The 17,241-nt window shown below is 37.7% G+C and overlaps 2 protein-coding genes across 2 annotated transcripts; both read left to right on the top strand.

Moving 5' to 3' along the window:
- The first annotated feature begins 31 nt into the window (after positions 1 to 31).
- On the top strand, positions 32 to 3,849 carry LOC133321565 (inner membrane metabolite transport protein YdjE-like). The gene is made up of 3 exons (XM_061530651.1): positions 32 to 485; positions 2,504 to 2,667; positions 2,731 to 3,849. Exons 1-3 carry the CDS (start codon positions 32 to 34, stop codon positions 3,847 to 3,849), a joined length of 1,737 nt encoding a protein of 578 aa, XP_061386635.1.
- A 1,969-nt stretch (positions 3,850 to 5,818) lies between these two features.
- Positions 5,819 to 7,528, top strand: LOC133321564 (uncharacterized). Its single transcript, XM_061530650.1, has 3 exons — positions 5,819 to 5,927; positions 6,160 to 6,335; positions 6,407 to 7,528. The coding sequence occupies exons 1-3, from the start codon at positions 5,819 to 5,821 to the stop codon at positions 7,526 to 7,528; spliced, it is 1,407 nt and encodes a 468-aa protein (XP_061386634.1).
- Positions 7,529 to 17,241: the final 9,713 nt, after the last annotated feature.

The raw sequence follows: 17,241 nt of genomic DNA, 5'->3' as shown, positions 1-17,241 counted from the left end.
AAATAAATTACAAAAAACAGCCGGCATTACAATGGAGACAAATCAACGTTTGGCGGAGCTGAAGGACTACGTGGAGGAAGAAAACAATTTATCCACAAGGGAAATTGCCAAAAGGAGTCTGGTGCCTCTATTCAAGATGATACTGTTTCGCAGTATGATGTTATCCTTTAGCAATTCCGTGGCGGTTTCAAATGCCCTGGTCATGACAATGCTAACTGTGGGCGTTACTTGGTCACCAATCTTGGCGGGTTGTTTACGTTTAGCTGGCAGTTTGGCTTCGTTGAGCATTATGGATAGCCTGGGACGTAAAATACCCGGTTCAGTGTGGGCCCTTGTCATAGCTGGCCTCCTAATACCAATGGCAGTTGCAACCGACAGTTGGTTTAATATTCTAGACCGCCATAAGATGTCCTCAGTTGTTGCTATGTGGATATCACTGCATGTCATTGATGGCCTCTTTGCCCCAATTACCTCTGTCTATATGGGTGAAGCTTTCCCCCTCCATTCCAAGGGAATTTGCATGGCTGTGTGTGTTATTGTTGAACAAATAATACAAATTATTTTGTGGTTATCGCCTCTAGATGCTATGCTAATAGTCACGGGAATAATGGTGTTAGTTGCTGTTGTTGTATTTGTAATAACAATGCCAGAAACGAAGAAAACTACGCTGCAGGAAGCTCAAGCTAGGTTTAGAAAATTTTTAAATTTGAAAATGTTTTGAGCAAAATTTTAACAAATTTATATTGTAAATAAAATAATTTATTACCAAATAAACAATTTATAAAAAATATTATCTAAAAACTCTTAAAAAGATTAAAATATCCCCGCCTACTTAGGGATGCCTATACAAATCTTTGAAAAATCCCCGCCTTATTAGGGATGCCTTTACAAAACTTTAAAAAATCTACGCCTATTGCCCTTTAGGGATGCCTTTACAAAACTTTAAAAAATCTACGCCTATTGCCCTTTAAAAAATCTACGGCCCTTTGGATGCCTTTAAAAATCTTTAAAAAATCTACGCCTATTGCCCTTTAGGGATGCCTTTAAAAATCTTTAAAAAATCTACGCCTATTGCCCTTTAGGGATGCCTTTAAAAATCTTTAAAAAATCTACGCCTATTGCCCTTTAGGGATGCCTTTAAAAATCTTTAAAAAATCCACGCCTATTGTGGTTTAGGGATGCCTTTAAAAATCTTTAAAAAATCCACAACTATAGTCCTTTTTTGTTGCTCGAAAAAACTTCATAAATCCACGCCTTATCATGGAATTAAAAATTAAAAAAAAATCATGGAATTACCCTCGGGTAGTCCGTCGTATTGGGGGTATAAAACCTATCTATAGCAGAAATTTGTTTATACACAATTATTTGAAATATTTTATCTTGGGTTTTTTTATTACTCTCACCGACCTTACACACACGGCGTGCCAGTGTAACCGACCACAATCTTATCTGCAGTTGCAAAACAAAGCGTTTTGTTTTTTGCACGAGATATCATCAGTCATTGTTAGAACCTATAAGCAGTTAGTTGGAATATTTAATAAGCTGTCTTGGAGTACACCCAGTTGTTTTTACCATTCTTAAATAAACCTTGGTTTATTTAAAAAAAATATATTGAATGAGAATACACCTGCGATTATAAAAATGCAAAAATCAGCAACGATAATACATCCCACGGGTGCTGCACCGCAACCACCGTCACCATTAAGGGCAAATTTTTCCTCAAAGCAATTGAGTTCACTGACAACAGGTGAGATTTTTTGGAGGCATACCCAAAGGACAATGGGTGGAGATTTTTTAAAGATTTTTTGGAGGCTACCAAAAGGACAATAGGCGTGGATTGTTTAACGATTTTTTGAACGCTACCAAGAGGACAATATGCTTGGATTGTGTACAGATTTTTTGAAGGCTACCAAAAGGACAATAGGCCTGGATTTTTTTAAGATTTTTTGAAGGCTACCAAAAGGACTTGGATTTTTTTAAAGATTTTTTGAAGGCTACCAAAAGGACAATAGGCGTGGATTTTTTTAAAGATTTTTTGAAGGCTACCAAAAGGACAATAGGCGTGGATTTTTTTAAAGATTTTTTGAAGGCTACCAAAAGGACAATAGGCGTGGATTTTTTTAAAGATTTTTTGAAGGCTACCAAAAGGACAATAGGCGTGGATTTTTTTTAAAGATTTTTTGAAGGCTTTCAAAAGGACATCCCTAAAGGACAATAGCAATGGATATTGTAAAGATTTCTAGAGGCATCTTTAAAGGACAATAGGCGCTGACTTTTTAACTATTTTTAAAGGCATCCCTAAAGGGCAATAGGTTTATTTTTTTAAGATTTTTAAAGGCATCCCTAAACCACAATAGGCGTGGATTTTTTAACGCTTTATAAAGGCATACCTACAGGACAATGGACGTGTGTTTATTAACGATTTTTAAAGGTATCCCTAAAGGACAATGGGCGTGTGTTTATTAACGATTTTTAAGTTTACTTATTTTTTTTTTTATTTCAGGTGTCTTCATATTCATTTCGGCTGGTATGAGCTTGGCCCAAAGTGTTGGTTGGTCAGACATTAATGCGGATCGCCACTTTCTCTATAGCTGGTTTATTGCTGTAGCTCTGGGTGCCTTGGTGTCGATATTACTGGGCTATGTTTTACCCAAAAAATTTATAATGGTAGGTATTTTTTTGAATAATTCTCTAACAAACCCAGTAAAACCCCAGTAACATTTCTTCTAGGCCTCTTCAGCGGTTCTAATTTTGGCGGGTGGTATAATTTTCGCTAGTGCTCCCCGCAATATTGATGCCTTGGTGGCGGCACGTTATCTAAATGGCATGGCAGTGGGTTTGGCCATCACAACCTATCTAATCTATGCCAGTGAATTATCACGCAATCGTATACGTGGTGTGTGCTTGGGTCTGGAACAATTCTCTCTAAGTCTTGGTATAGCTATACAAATGATAACCACCTCACAGTGGGATGTGATGTCGAGTTTTTCCGTTAACTGCCTTCATGGTATATTGGACATAATTATGGCCATTTTGGCTGCAGGTTCTTTAATTTATTTTATCGAATCACCAGTGGATTTTGTACGCTTGGGGAACGATACGGCAGCCTTGGAATGTCTAAGTCAATTACAACAGAATCCGAGCATAACAATGGAAACAAATCGCCGCCTGGAGGAACTGAAGCATTATGTTCAGGAACAGGAATATCTTTCACCACGAGAATTGCTACAGCGTAGCCTAATTTCGCTGCTGAAAATGTTGTTCTTTCGCAGTGCGTTGCTGGCCTTTACATATTCGGCAATTTTGACCAGTCTCTTGGCATACTCCACCCAGCTGATTGGTTTCACCTGGACCCCTATATTGGCTGCATGTTTACGTATCATTGGCAGTGGCATGACTTTGGTGATAATCGATAATATGGGTCGTAAATTGCCAGCATCTATTTGGGCCCTCATTATGGGTGGTCTAATGGTTCCGATGGCGGTCATTGTGACGCATAGCATGAATTTGTTAAATAGCCATAAAATGTCCACAGTGGTTTCTCTCTGGATTTGTATGCAATTTTTTGCTGGTCTTTATGCGCCCGTCAGTTCTGCCTATATGGGTGAATCTTTTCCGCTGCGTACCAAAGCTTTTTGTATGGCTGTGTGTGTGATAGTCGAACAAATTATACAAATCGTTATAATTAGTCAGGTCTCCATTGGCAATGATGGTAGTCTAATGGCCATGGGAATTATGATATTAATATCGGCTGCGGCATTCTTTGTGACAATGCCGGAGACAAAGAAAATCACCCTGAGAGAGGCTCAGGAGAGATTTGTGAATTTATTGAATTTGAAAATGTTTTAAAGTGAATTACGAATTTCTATTTAGTTTTTAATTTTATATTTAAGCGATAAGTTACGATAAACAAAATACTGATTAAATAAATAAAATTTTAAGGACCCGAAGTCTGGAGTTTTTAAAGATTTTTTAGAGACACCCAAAAAGGACAATATGCGTCGATTTTGTAAAAAATTTCAAAGGCATTCCAATAGGCGTGGATTTTTTAAAGATTTTTTCGAGCTACCGAAATGGGCAATAGGCGTGGATTTTTTAAAGATTTTTTCGAGCTACCAAAATGGGCAATAGGCGTGGATTTTTTAAAGATTTTTTCGAGCTACCGAAATGGGCAATAGGCGTGGATTTTTTAAAGATTTTTTTCGAGCTACCGAAATGGGCAATAGGCGTGGATTTTTTAAAGATTTTTTCGAGCTACCGAAATGGGCAATAGGCGTGGATTTTTTAAAGATTTTTTCGAGCTACCGAAATGGGCAATAGGCGTGGATTTTTTAAAGATTTTTTCGAGCTACCGAAATGGGCAATAGGCGTGGATTTTTTAAAGATTTTTTCGAGCTACCGAAATGGGCAATAGGCGTGGATTTTTTAAAGATTTTTTCGAGCTACCGAAATGGGCAATAGGCGTGGATTTTTTAAAGATTTTTTCGAGCTACCGAAATGGGCAATAGGCGTGGATTTTTTAAAGATTTTTTCGAGCTACCGAAATGGGCAATAGGCGTGGATTTTTTAAAGATTTTTTCGAGCTACCGAAATGGGCAATAGGCGTGGATTTTTTAAAGATTTTTTCGAGCTACCGAAATGGGCAATAGGCGTGGATTTTTTAAAGATTTTTTCGAGCTACCGAAATGGGCAATAGGCGTGGATTTTTTTAAAGATTTTTTCGAGCTACCGAAATGGGCAATAGGCGTGGATTTTTTAAAGATTTTTTCGAGCTACCGAAATGGACAATAGGCGTGGATTTTTTAAAGATTTTCTCAAGCTACCGAAATGGGCAATAGGCGTGGATTTTTTAAAGATTTTTTCGACCTACCGAAATGGGCAATAAGCGTGGATTTTTTAAAGATTTTTTCGAGCTACCGAAATGGGCAATAGGCGTGGATTTTTTAAAGATTTTCTCGAGCTTTTTTTTATATGCCCGAAATGGGCAATAGGCGTGGATTTTTTTTTTTTCGAAAGATAGTCGTGGATTTTTTTTTTTGACAGATTTTGTGGTACATTGGTTTATTTTTGTTAGCCGCAATCTGAATAATCTATGCTTGATTTTCAGAATGAGCCTCCCACACCAAAAGTTTAATTGAGACTATGATGACTCATAGAAATTTCGCAATATTATACCGAGATATCTGAGTTACTTCTTACGACGAAACAACGCCAACCGATTCACACAAAGCCAAACCGCAGAATTATTTTTTGTTCTGCTTTGCCTGTTAGCGATGCGTCAATTTTGTTTTTTCCTATTTTTTATGATAAGGAAAAAGTATACCACGCTACGTTATCACAAAAACTTTCAATATCAAAACATATAGATAAATAATACCCTGCACATTGGGTTGAAAATTCTCAAAAATAAAAAAAAACTGCAACAAAATCGAAAAGCAAAAGGTGCCTAGTCCGGAAATTAAGATTTGGCGAACTGAGTTAAACATCACCTAGCATTGGAAGGCATACCACCGAGTATGGCCCCTAATTCACCTAGATATTTATATTGTATTGTAGGTGTGTAGTGTTGTCGATATGCCGCAGTTATCTGCCTTTCATAACGTCATATGTCAATACACAAAAAAAAATGTTATCAAAATTATGTCCATAATCGTCAAAAAAAAATTATTACCTAGAAAAAAACGAAAAAAAAAATCAAAACAAACAGAACTCGGTTTGATAAAAAATCAGTCTTATTAAAACATTTAATGAAATTGGTTAAACCAACAAATAGAGAAATTTTGAAAACGAAAACAACAGAAATTTGGTTTAAGCACCCATGAATCCCTCAATTCCCGTAGTTGTAACCGATGACTCGAATAAATCACAATACAGTAAATATGGATATTGGTGTTGTAATTCGCTGGTGCCCATAACAACATTGCCAGGTAAGTTTTTTTCCCTGAGATATATTTTTCTACAGAAAACAATTCAACGACTTCCGTAGTTGGGGATTTTTTAAAAATATTTTTTTTCAATGTCCCAACATTGCCGTGTATTTTTTAAAAATATTTTTTCAATGTCCCAACATAGGCGTGGAGTTTTTAAAAATATTTTTTCAATGTCCTAACATAGGCGTGGATCTCTAAATCAAAAAATTTGCATCCTGTTTTCTTTCAGCCATATTCATATTTATATCAGCTGGCATGCATTTGGCCCTGGGCTTAGGTTTCATACCCATCTACAATACCTATGGCAATCTTCGACATTTCGAATTTTCTTGGTTTATTGGAGTTATAATAGGAGCTGTGGCATGTTTGCCACTTCTGTGGTATGCCCCCAAAAAATGTGTAATGGTAAGAATGGCAATTTAAAATATAAATAAATTTTAAATTTATTTAATAAAACCTTTTTCTTTATTCTGCAGCTAACCTCTTCAGTATTAATTCTAATCGATGGCATTATCTTGACCAGTGCCCCAACTAATGCTGGCCCTTTGCTGGCTGGTCGCTATCTCAACGGCATTGCTGTGGGTCTGGCCACTATAACATTTCTGATGCATGTCAGTGAAATCGCCTCCAATAGCTATCGAGGTTCCTGTTCGGCCATCGAACAATTCTCCCTAACTCTGGGTATTGCCATACAAATGATCTATGGCTCTCAATGGAGTCCTTTTGCCACATTTCCTGATTTACGTGTCCTTGGCATCTTGGATATATTGTTTGCCCTAGCCGCTGGGCTGTTGGCACAATTTTGTTTCATTGAATCACCAATTGTGGGTCTGCTGAAAAAGGACGAGGCTTTGGCATGGAATGCCTTGGCCCATTTGGAATTACCCAAGACCGTTAGTACAACGACCAAAGAACGTTTCATGGAACTCAAGGAGTACGTAAACTATGAGGACAGCCTCGATCTTATGGATGATATTAAGAGGGGAGCCCTGCCCTTGGCAAAGATGATATTATTTCGCAGTATGATATTGGCATTTAGTTTCTCCTTACCGCTGAGTGAGGCTTTGAATCTCGGTGCCGTTACAAATCACCTGACATGGCCGGCAATTGTGGCCGCCTGTTTGCGTATTTTTGGTGGTTGCCTGGCCTACCCGCAAATCGATTATATTGGTCGGAAACTGCCATCTCTGGTGTGTGCTGTGATCATTGGAGGTCTATTAATCGGTATAGGGGGTATCTGTCAGAACTATATAAATTTATTCCTGGAAAGACCAATGGCCATTGTGACATCTCTGTGTTTATTGGTACAATTTTTTGCCGGTGCCTATGCTCCTTTTACATCGGCCTATTTGGGTGAAGCATTCCCTCTCAAATTAAAAGGGTACTTCATTGCGGTTTGTGTGGTGGTGGAACAGCTGATTCACATAATTGTCATTTGTACATTTAAACGGGTCAATGGTGCGGCTTATATTGCTCCTGGAGTTTTGACCATATTGGCGGCGGTTGCCCTGCTAGTGACCATACCGGAAACACGAAAAACTTCCCTGAAGGAGGCCCAGGGACGTTTTAGACATCTGCTGCATTTGAGAATGTATTGATGTGTGGAAAGAGGGGAGATTTTTTTTAAATAAACGTCTGAAACAATCACCTTATTTTATTGTTTAAATGCTTTCTAATGTTTTATTTTTTAAAAAAAATCCACGCCTATGTTGGTTGATTGAAAAAATATTTTTAAAAAAATCCACGCCTATGTTGGTTGATTGAAAAAATATTTTTAAAAAAATCCACGCCTATGTTGGTTGATTGAAAAAATATTTTTAAAAAAATCCACGCCTATGTTGGTTGATTGAAAAAATATTTTTAAAAAAATCCACGCCTATGTTGGTTGATTGAAAAAATATTTTTAAAAAAATCCACGCCTATGTTGGTTGATTGAAAAAATATTTTTAAAAAAATCCACGCCTATGTTGGTTGATTGAAAAAATATTTTTAAAAAAATCCACGCCTATGTTGGTTGATTGAAAAAATATTTTTAAAAAAATCCACGCCTATGTTGGTTGATTGAAAAAATATTTTTAAAAAAATCCACGCCTATGTTGGTTGATTGAAAAAATATTTTTAAAAAAATCCACGCCTATGTTGGTTGATTGAAAAAATATTTTTAAAAAAATCCACGCCTATGTTGGTTGATTGAAAAAATATTTTTAAAAAAATCCACGCCTATGTTGGTTGATTGAAAAAATATTTTTAAAAAAATCCACGCCTATGTTGGTTGATTGAAAAAATATTTTTAAAAAAATCCACGCCTATGTTGGTTGATTGAAAAAATATTTTTAAAAAAATCCACGCCTATGTTGGTTGATTGAAAAAATATTTTTAAAAAAATCCACGCCTATGTTGGTTGATTGAAAAAATATTTTTAAAAAAATCCACGCCTATGTTGGTTGATTGAAAAAATATTTTTAAAAAAATCCACGCCTATGTTGGTATTTTTAAAAAAATCCACGATGTTGAAAAAATATTTTTAAAAAAATCCACGCCTATGTTGGTTGATTGAAAAAATATTTTTAAAAAAATCCACGCCTATGTTGGTTGATTGAAAAAATATTTTTAAAAAAATCCACGCCTATGTTGGTTGATTGAAAAAATATTTTTAAAAAAATCCACGCCTATGTTGGTTGATTGAAAAAATATTTTTAAAAAAATCCACGCCTATGTTGGTTGATTGAAAAAATATTTTTAAAAAAATCCACGCCTATGTTGGTTGATTGAAAAAATATTTTTAAAAAAATCCACGCCTATGTTGGTTGATTGAAAAAATATTTTTAAAAAAATCCACGCCTATGTTGGTTGATTGAAAAAATATATTTAAAAAAATCCACGCCTATGTTGGTTGATTGAAAAAATATTTATAAAAAAATCCACGCCTATGTTGGTTGATTGAAAAAATATTTTTAAAAAATCCACGCCTATTTTACTTACTTAGCTGGCTTGTTACAGAACGGTTGTTCCATAAGCCGTGCTTAAATTTCCAAGCGCGATGGTCTTGTGTTCTTTTCTACTTGGTCTTTCCTTCTGATTTGTGGCCTTCCCCTTCTACGGGAACCATCAGTAGGCTCGCTTTTTTATGCCTTTTGAGCTGGGGCATTCTCATTCATTCGCAGAACATGGCCTAGCCATCGTAGTCGCTGCAGCTCAATACGACTGACTATGTCGATGTCCGTATAAATTCTAAAGGTTTCGGTTCATTCGACGCCGATATTCACCGTAGACGCAGATCGGCCCGTAGATCTTTCGGAGAATTTTTCTTTCAAACACCAAAAGAGCTGCCTCATCTGCTTGCGCAAGTACCCATGCTTCAGACCCATATAACAGCACGGGTAGTATCATACTTAGACCATAGTAGCATCTGTTGGCCATCACAATCCTTCTCTGAATTTCAAAACTGATGTCATACGTTTTATTTATGGCGGTACCAAGGTATATAAAATCTTTTACTACCTTCTCGCCGTTTACTGCCACATCCACTTTGGCAGACTCCTTCTCAATTTGTTCAAAGGTGACTGTTACTGCACGCAATGTTCGACCCATTATATCGATGTCATCGGTGTAGGCGAGTAACATGTATTGTTTGGTGTACAGAGTGTAATTTCTGTTCACCTTTGCGTCTCGTATGACCCTTTCCAGCAGGATGTGAAAAAGATCACACGACAAACTGTCACCTTGTCTGAATCCTCGTCCGATATTGAAGGGCTCCGATAGGTCCTTTCCGACTTTAACTGCTGACCTTGTGCCACTTAAAGTTGTCCTGCATATCCGTATTAATTTTGCAGGAATGCCGAACGTAGACATGGCTTTAAACATCTCTGAACGGATAGAGCTGTCAAATGCGGCTTTATATGCCGCTTTATGAAAATCTGGTCAATGGTGAATTTGCCACGTCTGAATCCGCATTGGTATGGTCCAATAATGTCATTGACCATTGTATTCAGTCGTTCACACAGCACACTGGATAGCACTTCATATGCGATGGGAAGGAGACTTATTTCTTTATAGTAGGATGCTGAGGTTCCAATCATTGAGCATGCATTCCTCTAGTCAAATTGTACTAATCAGCTGGTGTATGCTCCTGACCAGCATCTGACCACCAGTCTTGAATAGTTCGGCTGGTAACCCGTCGGCTCCTGCTGCTTTATTGTTCTTGAGCCGATTAATTGCTATTCTGACTTCATCTTGGCTAGGTGGTATACACTCTATACCATCATCTCTTATTGGTTGTGGGATATTCTTCTTTATACCTCAACTCGCTGATTGTATCTGTTACCAGGTTTCCTTCTTCATCTCTGCAGGAGGATGTGCCTGATCCAAAACCTTCGGTTTGGTGTTTTATTCGTTGGTAAAATTTCCGGACTTCATTATGACTCCTGTACATGTCGATTTGTTCACGCTCACATTTTTCTTGTTCATTCTTCTTTTTTTGAAAACACGTTGTTCCCCTCTTCTTTCCTCCCGATAATTCTCCATCACATTACGTGTTGCTACTGTCTGCAAGGTTGCCCTATACGCTGGGTTTTACACATCAGTTGAATTTCGACACTCCTGATCGAATCATGGGTTCCTTATTGGTGTTTTTTGGTACCCAAGTGTTGCTTTTGCTGCAGTTTGTAGGCAGTGGGCAATTTCTTGCCATTGTGCTTCTATACTATTATCGGGACAAGAAGTGCTTTCGTCAAGCAGGTGGGTAAGTTGAGCGGAGTAGGCCTCGGTTACCTGTTGTGTTTGCAGCTGCAACATTAAGACGAGTGCGAACCTTGGCTGCTACAAGGTAGTGGTCCGAATCGATATTCGTTCCCCGGATCGATCAGACGTCTAAAACACTGGATGAATGCCTTTCGTCTAGCACAACATGATCGATTTGATTTCTCGTTGTTCAATCGGGAGAAATCCAGGTGGCCTTGTGTATATCGAGATGCTTGAATCTGGTGCTGCTAACTACGATGTTTTTACTGACGCGAAGACAATCAACCTCATGCCGTTGTGTGAAGTTTCTTCATGAAGGCTGAATTTTCCGACGATGGGGCCAAAGATATTTTACCTTCCGCTTTTTGCATTAAAATCTCCTAGCAAAATTTTAATGTCATGGCCAGGGCAGCTGTCATATGCTGTTTCTTGTCGCTCGTAAAATATATCTCTGGTCTGCTCATCTTTGTCTTCGGTCGGAGCATGGGCGCAAATAAGACTGATGTAGAAGAACTTCGCTTTTATGTGGATTATAGCAATTCGCTCATCTACTGGAGTGAATCTGGAGGTTTTTTAATCTCCTGTTAATTATAAATCTGCAGCCAAATTCATGTCTCGTTTCATGGCAGCTATAATACAATGCGTAATCGTCTGATTTACTTACGCCTATCCCTTTCCATCGCATTTCCTGTAAGGCAATAATATCGGCTCTGTACTTCTTGAGTACATCCGCCAAAGCGAGAACTACGCCTATCCTATACAACGTGCGCACATTCCAAGTGCAGATTCGCAGATCGTGGTCCTTTATACGTTTGCGGGGGTCGTCAACATTATGGGGGGTTTGGTTTTCTTTTTCTTTGCTTTTTCATAGTAGGAGGGGTTTTCCGACTGTGGGCAACTAAACCGACGCCTCAATCCATTTTTTATAGTTCTTATGGGTGAACTTGCGGCACATATTAGCTCACTATTTCAACGGTTGATGAAAAATAGCTATCCCAGGTGACACCGCGGGGAGGTCAGTGTCCACAATTGAGATGAAAGGGGGACCGAGATAAGCCTGGGCTTCGCCATGTTAAAGCCAATCAGAGCCATTGCTTGGTATCTATCATCCCCTACGCCACCCCCACGCCTTTGTTAGCTGTGTGGAAAAATATTTTTTGAAAAATCCACGCCTATGTTGGTTGATTGAAAAAAATATTTTTTTTAAATCCACCCTTACGTTTGTTGGATGGTCATTGTCCAAAAAAAGAATAATATGAGTAGGGACTTAACGATGCCGGTATTTTCTTCAATGTTTGCTGCTTTTAATTATTCATGCCTAAGCATAATTAAAATATGAAAAGAAATGCTGAATAAAAAAATACTCTTAGAATATCCGCTCTAATGGACAAAATTATGTGCCCGCTGATGCTGCTGGACATACGACAAAGTTCAATTCAATTGTGTGTAATTAACGTCCATGATATGACAAAATATTTGCCTTCCAATGATGACAAATGGTTTTGAAAAGTTATGTCATAGAGAAGTTTTTGTTTTTTTTTTTAGAGGAGGTCAATGCTCGGATGACCATAATTTATTTGAAATTCTTTAGAATAAGAAATGTGAATTGCTGATTTCAAATATTTTTGATATTCACGGAAATAATATGGGGTCATTTTAAAAATATCATTGTACCTCTGAATCTCTGATATGTTCCCATGATGTCAATAAAATTCCAACTCCGCATTTTTGAAGTCATTGATCGAAATTAAACATACAATGTAACACGATTGCATTTAATTGAATTTTACTTTCACTATTATTAGGGATAGCAGGTGATATCGCTTACCTAACCTCACTTCTATTGAAAACTATTACTTTGACAAAACATTTAAGCAATTTTGTAAACAACGCCTTAATTCGATTCAAGCGAATTCAAAATTTCTACACCAAATTCGTTAAACATGTCCACTCGTTTTTTTCTTTGAGGTAACACATCAAATCAGGCATTTCCTTATTTGCTGTGTGGGGGGAAAATTAAATCAAACGATAACAAAATTTTTAAGCGTAAATGGATTGGTTTTTTTCTTGTTGTTGTTGTTGCATCGTCGGATTTTCGCATTAGTTGGTCTTTAAGCGAAAGTTGAACGACATTTTCCTTTTTTGTGTGTATGTGTTGTTGTCTTTCGAAAAGGAAATCAGTTCCAACTCCGGTAATGTTTCGTTTCATTTTCAATTTTTTTTTGTGGCTGATTTTGTTGTTTTTTTAGTTTTTTTTTTTTTTTTGAAACATGTTCCGATATGTAGGGGCAACACCAACTTAACTGACATCTAACAACAATTTCAATTTTTTTTTTTTTTTGGTTTTTGGTCCAGACACGCAGTTTTTTCCTTTTCATTTGATTTGATTTCGTAGAAGTGTTTATCGCTATTTGTGGTGGTATGTGTGTATGCGTGTGTCTTTGGCATTTTCGCCATGCATCCATCCCAGCAGCAATATGACTCGCATTTGAAATAATTGCTCACCAATTTGGTTGTGGGTTTTTTCTTCGTCTTCTTCTTATTTGCGCACAGAAACTGGTCAGAGCTCAATGGGAAAACCATAACGAAAAAATAAAGCAATTCCCAAAACGTTGCACAGCTCTAAAATTGATCTATACGCAATATTTGAAAACACAGTGGGAGATTTTCTTCGGAATATACATTTTGTCTCACTCAAATAATAACACTGTGATACAAAACAAAACAAAAAAATTTTTCAGGGGTTCTAATGTACCAATTCCGTTTAGTTGGAGTCCCTGGACTACGAATATACCTTTGGTTTTTATAAAATTAGTTTTATAACGGTAAATGTAGAGAAAAACGTGGTTTCATAGATTTTCAACTTGAAATGCGTATAACTTATTTTCTTTCTAATGGATTTATATTATTCCTTTTTTTCGTTGAAAGAGTAGAATTTTTTCTTTCAAACAAGGTATATACTTGGTAAATCGGTTGAGCCTTGGCTGATTTACAGTGGTTGAAATGTGAAAAAATACGCATAAAATGACAAAATTTATTTTTCTTCGGATTGTACGAAGAAATTATGACATCAAGCCATATAAGTTTTATTATATTACGGGGAAGACAATTAAATAAGCTTTCGAAAATGAGAAAAATCAAAAAAATCGGTAAAAATAAATGACTTATACACATTTTTGTATTGATTCTATGCATATTCTCTAAAGGAACTATGGGTTTTCCTCGTTTCCACATTATGTTTGTAACAGACAAAAGAAAATGAGATAGACCCATATTTCCTTAAAAATGCATATTTGTGTATAAGTCGTCCATTTTTTAACCGATTTTTTCGATTTTTCTCATTTTCGAAAGCTTATTTAATTGCCTTCCCCGTAATATAATAAAACTTATACGGCTTGATGTCATAATTTCTTCGTACAGTCCGAAGAAAAATAAATTTTGTCATTTTATGCGTATTTTTTCACATTTCAACCACTGTAACTCAGCCAAGACTAAACCGATTTACCAAGTATATACCTTGTTTGAAAGAAAAAATTCTACTCTTTCAACGAAAAGAAGAATAATATAAATCCGTTAGAAAGAAAATAAATTATACGCATTTCAAGGTGAAAATCTATGAAACCACGATTTTCTCTACATTTACCGTTATAAAACTAATTTTCGAAGTGACCCAGAAAAACCAAAGGTATATTCGTGGTCCAGGGTCTCCAACTAAACAGAATTGGTACATTAGAACCCCTGAAAAAAATTCGTGTCGCACAGTGTAATAGATATGTTCAATTTAATTTTTAAATTTTTATAAAAAATTATCCAAATTTTATTAAAAAAAATTCCGCAACTTTAAAACTTCACCCACTGTGCTCCACTTCTCACACGCATAATATTTTACCATTATGGCTAAAATTGAATGTTGTTGTTCGATATCATTTGATGTTGTTGGAAAAATAAAAAAGTATTGCGGAACAGTGGATGGATTCATAGACATGGAATTTTTTTTAACAATATTTTTTCAATCAACCAACATAGGCCTGGATTTTTTAACGCCCAACATAGGCGTGGGGGCGACGTAGGGGATGATAGATACCAAGCAACGGCTCTGATTGGCTTTAACATGGCGAAGTCCAGGCTTATCTTGGTCCCTCTTTCAACTCAATTGTGGACTCTGACCTCCCCGCGGTGTCACCTGGGGTAGCTATTTTCATCATGAGCTGATATGTCCCGCGAGTTCAGCCATTAGAACTATAAAACAATGGGTTGAGGCGTCGGGTTAGTTGCCCACTCTCGGAAAACTCAACCTACTATGAAAAAGCAAAGAAAAAGAAAACCCCCCTAATGTTGCCGACCCCCGCAAACGTATAAAGGACCATCACGATATGCGAATCTGCACTTCGAATGTGAGCACGGTGTACAGGACAGTCGCAGTTCTCATTTTGGTGGATGTACTCAAGAAGTACAAATCCGATATGGAAAGGGACTGGCGTAAGTAAATCAGATGATTACGCAATGTTTTATAGCTGTCATGAAACAAGACATGAATTTGGCTGCGGATTTATGGTTAACAGGAGAATAAAAGAGCTTGTCTCCAGATTCACTCCAGTAGATGAGCGAATTGCTATAATCCGCATAAAAGCGATGTTCTTCTACATCAGTCTTATTTGCGGCCATGCTCCGACCGATCACAAACATGAGCAGACCAAAGACATATTTTACGAGCGAAACTGCGAATGATCGCTTCCCCAACCATAACATTGAAATTCTGTTAGGAGATTTTAATCCAAAAATCGGAAGGGAAAATATCTTTGGCCCCACCGTCGGAAAATTCTGTCTTCATGAAGAAAGCAAAAAACATGGTAGTTAGCAGCACCAGATTCAAGCATCTCGATATACACAAGGTCACCTAAATTTCTCCAGATCAAGCAACGAGAAATCGAATTGATCATGTTGTGATAGACGAAAGGCATTCATCCAGTATATTAGACGTTCGATCGATACGAGGAGCGAAAAACGGATTCGAAGACTACCTTGTAGCAAACAAGATTCGCATCCGTCTTTATGTAGCTGCAAAGGTGTTACCTAATGTAACAACGAAACTCGACGTCGAAAAACTGCAAACACAACAGAGGAGAGGCCTACACCGCTCAACTTACCCACCTGCTTGACGAAAGCACTTCTTGTCCCTATAATAGTATTGAAGCACAATGGCAATGAATTACAAACTCCCTAGAAACTGCAGCGAAAGGAACACTTGGGTACCAAAAACCACCGCCAAGAAACCCATGGTACGATGCTACTGATGTGAAAAACGCAACGTATAGGGCAACACTGCGGACAGTAGTAAGACGTAATGCGATGAAGAACTATCGGGAGAAATAGCGAGAGGAGAAACGTATTTTCAGGAAAAAGAAGGAAGAACAAGAAAAACGTGAGCGTGGGCAAATCGAGATGTACAGAAGTCAAAATGAAGTCCGAAAATTCTACCAACGACTAAAACACCAAATAGAAGGTTCTTCATCTCTAGAGGAGAATGGTTGGTGCAGGCCCATTCTGATGAAGAAGGAAACCTGGTGACAAATATAGACAGCGTGTTGAGGATCTGGAAGGAGCATTTTGAACAGCTTCTGGTATCAAATAGTGGCGGTGAAGAAGATCCCCAGAACCAATAAGAGATGATGGTATAGAGTGTATACCACCTAGCCAAGATGAGGTCATAAAAGCAATTAATCGGCTCAAGCACAATAAAGCAGCAGGAGCCGATGGGAACCAGCCGAACTATTCAAGACTTGTGGTCAGGAGCATGGACCAGCTGATTAGTACAGTTTTGCTAGAAGAATACATGCCCAATAATTGCAACCTCGGCATCCTGTGTCCCTTGCACAAAAAAGGAGACAAGACGATATGTGCCAACTATAGAGAAATAAGTCTCCTTCCAATCGCATATAAAGTGCTATGCAGTGTGCTGTGTGAACGATTGAAGCCAATGGTCATTGACACTATTGGACCACACCAATGCCGCTTCAGACCTGGCAAATTCACCATTGACCAGATTTTCACTCTGCTCCAAATCCTGGAAAAGACCCACGAAAAACACAATGCACATTCTACCTATTCCTCGACTATAAAGCCACATTCGACAGTCCTATCCCTTCAGAGGTGTTTAAAGCCATGTCTACGTTCGGCATTCTTGCAAAATTAATACGGCTATGCGGGATAACTTTAAGTGGCACAAGGTCAGCAGTTTAAGTCGGAATGGACCTATTGGAGCCCTTAAATACCGAACGAGGATTTAGACAAGGTGACAGTTTGTCGTGTGATCTTTTTAACATCCTGCTGGAAAAGGTCATACGAGACGCGAAGGTGAACAGAAATGGCACTCTGTACACCAAACAACACATGTTACTCGCCTACGTCGATGACTTCGATATAATGGGTCGAACATTGCGAGCAGCAACAGCCACATTTGAACAAATTGAGAAGGAGTCTGCCAAAGTGGGTCTGGAGGTAAACGGCGAGAAGACCAAGCTGATGGTATCAACGCGTAAGACGTCCAGTAGACTCGGACCAACTGTGGAAC

Source organism: Musca vetustissima, unplaced genomic scaffold, assembly GCF_032173495.1.
Source record: "Musca vetustissima isolate MV318-11 ecotype Yass unplaced genomic scaffold, APGP_CSIRO_Mvet_v1 utg68149, whole genome shotgun sequence".
NCBI lineage: Eukaryota > Metazoa > Arthropoda > Insecta > Diptera > Muscidae > Musca > Musca vetustissima.
The sequence above is the reverse complement of the archived record's forward strand: the minus strand, read 5'-3'. Positions and strand labels throughout refer to the sequence as shown.